This window comes from Nicotiana tabacum, chromosome 15 (genome assembly GCF_000715075.1).
Source record: "Nicotiana tabacum cultivar K326 chromosome 15, ASM71507v2, whole genome shotgun sequence".
Lineage (NCBI taxonomy): Eukaryota > Viridiplantae > Streptophyta > Magnoliopsida > Solanales > Solanaceae > Nicotiana > Nicotiana tabacum.
In genome coordinates, this window is record NC_134094.1 from 128,629,887 (window position 1) to 128,636,496 (window position 6,610).

At 34.5% G+C, this 6,610-nt stretch overlaps 1 protein-coding gene and 1 long non-coding RNA gene across 2 annotated transcripts; one reads left to right on the forward strand and one right to left on the reverse strand.

Moving 5' to 3' along the window:
• Nucleotides 1-3,022: 3,022 nt before the first annotated feature.
• Nucleotides 3,023-4,494, forward strand: LOC107768537 (LOB domain-containing protein 21-like). The gene has a single exon (XM_016587667.2). It carries the CDS (start codon nucleotides 3,858-3,860, stop codon nucleotides 4,392-4,394), a length of 537 nt encoding a protein of 178 aa, XP_016443153.2. The 5' UTR covers nucleotides 3,023-3,857; the 3' UTR covers nucleotides 4,395-4,494.
• Nucleotides 4,495-5,419: 925 nt separating this feature from the next.
• Nucleotides 5,420-6,316, reverse strand: LOC142169931 (uncharacterized). Its single transcript, XR_012699563.1, has 2 exons — nucleotides 6,068-6,316; nucleotides 5,420-5,694 (listed from the first exon to the last, which is right to left on the reverse strand). It is a non-coding gene; the product is annotated as an uncharacterized LOC142169931 (long non-coding RNA).
• Between the last annotated feature and the right edge of the window lie 294 nt (nucleotides 6,317-6,610).

A 6,610-nucleotide genomic window follows, 5' to 3' on the forward strand; every position in this document is an offset into this window, starting at 1 on the left:
ATCCAACAAAAAAATATGGATACTCTATTACCTAATTGTCATGTTTTTATGTTTGATGGCAAAAGTAATTTCGAAACTTGGTATCAAGAGATGAAGAATTCTTTTAAGGAAATTGGATTATGCTCCACCATTGATGAAGGATTTGAGAAACCCCCGGAAGGTACAACGTTGACGGATGATATAGCTACGAAATTGGAGAAGAAAAGACATTTAGATTATAAGGCACGCTACTATCTCGCCATCAAGGTTGAATTGCACGTATCTAAAAAATATTTGGATGCAAAGTCATCAAAAGAGGCTTGGACAATCTTGGTGAAGTCATATCGAAGAGCTGCTACCATAAAGAAGGAGAAACTGCAAGAATTTAGGAGTCAATTTGAGGTGGCTCGTATGAAACCAACAGAGTCCGTTAAAGAATTCATTGCAAGAATTACTGAAATAGTCAATGATCTAAGGACCAATGGAGAAGTATTGGAAGAAGTTAAAATTGTTGAGAAAATATTACAGTCTCTCAGTTTAAACTTTAACACCAAGAAAGTTACTCTTGAGGCTATCAAAGATCTTAGCACTCTCAGATTTGATGATTTAGAAGGCGAATTGGTGACATACGAGAGATCACTGAATCAACATAAAGATGAGACATTAGATGATGCACCGTTAGAAAAGGATGATCAATCAAAAGAAAAAGAAGGCACACCAATAATGACGGAAATAAATCAAGAAGGCTAAAATTCAAAAATAGATGAGAAAAGAAGAGAAGGTACATGTAAATTTTGTTGTGATAGAGATTTCATTGAAAGAGAAGAGAAGTCAAATAATGTTCAAATTGATCTTCCAAGAATTTCTGCGATTGTTAAAAATGAAGATTTGGTTGCGAGATATGCCCGTCCAAAAGAGATTGGCGTTTTACAAGAAAAGTTATTTGATGGTATTGAAGATGAACCTAGCAACGAAAAAAGCAAGACAATTCATCAAGAGAAAGTTTTTGATAATCTACCAAAGATTAAGGCAGAAATAACTTGAGATCCAGAACCACAATATCGTATGATTATAGATATTGAAGATGCAATCAATTTCGTGCCATTGTTCAAGATTGCATGTTTCAAGCAAGAGAAAATGTTTATTGGTGGCATTACTCTACATCATATAGAATGGCAAATTGGAGTTGAATGGTTGGACAAGTCCAACTACAAGGCAACCAGAGAAGTAGATGATTTCAAAGTAAAGAAAAAATATGTTGATGATATTTTGAAGGAATTTACCATGGTTAAAGATAAATCATATATGGCCAATATAGAAGAAAAATTGATGTTAACTAAAGACGATACTCGCGACTTTGTTGATGCAACATATTTTAGGGAATTGGTGGAGAGTCTAAGGTACTTGACTTCTACAAGGCTTGATGTTACTCATGGCATGCTCAAGTTTGAAAATCTTGGTTTAAAGGAGGCTGTTGGAAATTAAATCAAGATTAATTAGTATTCCTACGTTGTCTAGGATTTGATATTTACTAGTTTATTTAATTTATGTCTAATTAGGATTCACAACCAAAATCATGTAGGAATATATTTTCTAGATTCTATTCAAATATGATTTTGTATTATTATAAATATAGTTGCCATTACATATTTTTAGTTGTAGAGAGGTAACTATGATGTAGAGAGATTCAAGAGTTTATGAGTTGTGAAAAAGTCTCCACCACGTTCTATCCCTAGTTTAATAAATTTCTTCTATATAGTCTTTGTTGAATTTTTTGTTTGTGCCTAAATTATTTTTGGGATATTTCAATCCTTCAAATTGATATCAGAACTTGTGTGAGATCCAACAAAAAAATATGGATACTCTATTACCTAATTGTCATGTTTTTATGTTTGATGGCAAAAGTAATTTCGAAACTTGGTATCAAGAGATGAAGAATTCTTTTAAGTAGAATTTAGAAAGAACCTCTATAAAAGGTAGTAGGCTAGTAGCATATTATAAAATGGGTCTAATTTGTCTAATCTAGCAGACGATCTACTTACCCAACCTAGAATAAAGCAAAAGTTAACTCGAAACGCAAACCAATCATTTGTAACGAGGTTAGGAAAGTTAATCCACATTTTATGTAGCTCAATTCTTAAAGTTGCCAAACAAAGTAATGATAAAAGAATCTGAAAACGTGTTTGACCTAATGATTTAAATTAAAATGATATCGATGTTGTAAATCAATTTAGGCGGTGGAAATGAAATGGTTTATTGACTAGAATCATTTCCTTGTGAAAATTGGGAAATATGATTATGACAAGACTTGGCTTATCGCGAAAATCTAAAACAACCAAGATTCGTATATAACCTTCATCATAAGTATTTCGCATAAAATCTTTTATTATAGAATTACATGCGGAAACATATTAAATACTTCAAACATGTATAAAATTAAGATTTATCGATAAAAAAGAAAATAAAATAAGGAATTTAAGTTATACTCCTTTTATACGTTTACAGTGGGGTTGTGATCCAGGGCAGCTCGACATACATGAGGGGGAGGGTTCAAATCTTAATAGAAGTAATCAGTTATATGTCAGGTTATTAGATGAGACGACAAAAATATATACTAAATTAAGCATAATAATTTAATATGATTTGATAAATTAACTTATATATGAGAAAACTAATATAAAAGTAAAAAAACTATTGAGGGAAGAATTTTCACCTAAACAAAGCTCTTTTAATGACTATAGTGTGAATGTTATTGTGTTGTTCTGGGAATGAAGGATTTTCAATTTATAGAGGCCAAAATCTTTTAAAAGGAATCAGTTAATATGAAAGAGATCTATATTTTTTTTTAAAAAAAAAGTAAAACAATTATGGTTAATATTTTATCATTTTTTCAAATAAAAGAATAAATTCAAATAAGATAAAAAAAAATCATTACAAAATCCTAACAGGCCGAGAACCATCTAAAGAATCACCTAAAACCTATAAAAGGTCCTGTGTACTATGGAAACATGCTTCACATTATTCCACGTAACTAAGTCCCCGCTCCAATATAGTGCAATTCAATTCTTTGAATCTTTGTGTAGGGTGTGAATCCATAGGTTCTTAGGTTTCCATCTTTTAGAGAAGATACTACTTTCTTTAGGTTTCCTATTCTTGTGAAATCTCTTTTCTTTTGATACTCAGTTGAAACATCTCATCTTTGCTTTGATGATGAGCCATCTCGTCCTATTAACCCCACCCCCCAGGCGGGTCAATCAACTTATCAAGACATAATTGTCTCATCTTTTTCTTCTTTTTTCTAAAACATATATTAAGTGTTAAACTCTCATGCCCCATATTACTTCATCTACAAATAAATTTGTAGCCATAACCCATCTTTCACTAATTTCCATCCACTACATATCAATTGTCAGGCACTGAGTCAATTTTTTCAGTTGCTTTGTCTTTTCTTTCTTCTTTTAATAAAAACGGGTAAGTTACATTGTGATCTCCTAAATCTGTTGAAAATGAAATATTAGCTAAATTCTCCATGGAAAAGAAAAGAAACGGAATTCTATTGTGATTGAAATGAGGATTAGATATTACACAAGTTATCTTTCTGTATGTCAAGAAACTGAAATAGACTTTTTAAACTTATGTTTCCATAAAGGTGGAGTGATATGGATTATATATTTAACTAAGTATTTCAAAAATATTAAGAAAATTGGACAAAACTTGACCCATGCAGGTCTCGACACTCTAACCAACTGAGCTAATGGGCCTGTTGTTCGTATGGTACAAATCATAAAATTTGAAGTCCTTTATCTTCTAAAAGCCTATAAGTACAGGATCCAAAATCGTATTAAGGTGAAGTTTGAAGAATCGAAAAAGAGGAAACCATGAAGAGTAACGAGCCACGTTCAAGCTCATCTTGTGCAGCTTGCAAGTTGTTAAAGAGAAGGTGCACTCCAAATTGTCAATTCGCTCCATATTTCCGGTCCGATGAGCCCAAGAAATTCGCCAACGTTCACAAGGTGTTTGGGGCTAGCCATGTGAGCAAGATCCTGAACGATGTGCCCGAGGATCAGCGAGATGATACCGTTAATTCTCTCGTTTACAAGGCCGAGGTGAGACTCAGGGACCCTGTTTATGGTTGCATTGGTGCCATAGCTTCGTTACAACGAAAAATGGTGGAGCTACAACATGATCTAATGCTTGCTCAAACTCGCCTTGCTTATTTTGCTGCAAAGCAAAACCCTACTACTAATTGTTCCTTAATGTTGGATTATGATCCTTTTAATGTCGCCAACATGATGCCTTCTGATTTTGTGGATGTTCCTGTCACCGCTGGGTACTTAGATAGCTATGCCCAAAATTCATTTGACATGGACCATTGTGCATCTACTAATGAGTTTGGCCAATTTCCATTCCCTTGATCACCCCACCCCATCTCTAGTTCTTTGCTTCTTCTGTCTTGTGTCGTTAATTTGTAAGGACTTTGCAGAATGGTATGGAACTCCATGGTATTTAATGTAATTATTAGAACAGACTTGATGGGGTAGTAACTTGTCAAAACAAAAAAGTTAAGACTGCGAAATTCATTTCCATTTCTGCTGGTGCAAGGTACGTAATTCAACGTAAAATATTCCAAACTGGGTTATTGTTACATTAGATGGTTTAAACACGATCAGCTACTGTTTTTTAACTTTAGCACAATGAATGACTGCTCAATTGCTTCCTTTTTCGTTCTTTTGTCATTTCCTTTTTCACTTTCAATGAGTTGACTTCCTTTGGTTATGAGTCCACACAGTACACCTCATTCCTCAGTGTTTCCAGTGGCATTTTAAACATTAGAATTCTATTACATTCAATTAAATAAAAGGGAGTTAAAACAGGAAAAATAAATTTTTGTTTATGCATTTGAGCTTTAGCGGTTCCATTTGACGTAAAGGCATCGAGAAGATATTGACCATGTTTTTAAAGACATCAAGATCGCAGCAATAGTCAATGTGAAACAAAAAGTAGACAGATGATCATTAGTAACAAGCTAGCCTAGACTTCCTCCCCCCCGCCCAATACTGCCCTTGAGAAGTAGGTACATATTTGCAACTACAGTAGAAAGAATCAAAGTTCCTGTAATAGTTACTCGTGAGTGTGCTCCCGGTTGCTAGTTGAAATGATCCACTGATGTGCCACGACATAGCTTTTTGTTGCTGCTACCCCAACAACAATACCCCAGAAGCCTGGGTTATAATAGAACCCCATCAGTCCTTTCCTCAATGATGTAAACCACTAGTCAACTGCTTGCAAGCAAGCAAACAATGGCCAGGTTAATAGAGCAGCAAATAATGGAAGTACGTACATTGATCATTCACGAGAAAGAAGCATCAAGGCAGTTGAATGTTACACACAACCTCAATACTCCTTGTTCCTACAATATTGCAGACTGATCGTAAACAAGTCCGTGAAAAGCCCAGTTATTCATAAAACATTGAGTAATACGAAAGTGTACAAAATTTCACCCTAATAAATAATACTCCACTACAACTAATGTTTTAGCACATCACAATATCATCTACATAAACACAGCAGACCCAAATAAAAACACATTAATCTTGGGTTCCTGGCTTCTGTTAACTGCATGAATAATTTACAAGCAACTTCGGCTGACTTTAGCCCTTGGTCAGCAGCACTAGCTTGCCCTAATAGATGTAACTGCTGCAGATAACTATTTTCCTGTGAAAAGTACATGAAGGTTAGCAATGGAACACCTTTCTAGAAAATAAGCAAGTAAAACTCAAGTGTATAGCAACGTCGACTTCATTCAACAATACAAACACATCTGACTTCCAATCATTAGGTAAAGACCAAAGGTAAAGAGAAAGATTTTCTTACCACAAAAAAAGAAGGGGAATATAAAAAAGCAAATAGAGAAATAGTTCAGTGTGTCATTTTTGTGTCAGAAAGCGAGGGAAGGAGATAGAATCCTATGCTAAAAAAGTAGTGCAAAGGTAATTGCACTACTGTTTCCAAGTCAAAATTCATAAATCTTGTTCCTCAGGTGGCACAATACCCTGTACAAGAAGAACATAGAATCTCATACTCTTACCCCGGCAATACGCACAACACACATCATATGACAATTTTGTATCAGGAATTTTGGCAATTAGTCATGATTATTTTCAATATAAAATGTAAAATTACAAGCTCCGCTACATAGGGATGATAACTATATTTTCAAGTGACCATAGCTTATCCCATGTCTTCTTCCTTTCTCAGTCTTACGCACTTACTGGAAGAAAGAGGTAAAACAATTATCATCAAAAAGGATGAGACAACAACTTGCAACACCCCCTCTCCCCCAAAAAATATAAAAGACAGTGAAAATGTTGGAAAAAATGCAAAAGCTAGCAATTGCATTTATAAACAAATAGATCCCTGTACTTTTCTTGTTTATTAATGTGTCCTTATATCGAGGGTCTACCGGAAACAACCTCTCTACTCCCTCGGGATAGGGGTAAGATCTGCATATACACTACCCTCCCCATACCCCCACTTGTGTGAGATTTTACTGGGTTGTTGTTGTTGTTGTTGTTGTTGTTGTTGTTGTTTTTGTAATGCGCCCTTACAATTGTCCTGCTCGGAATTAATA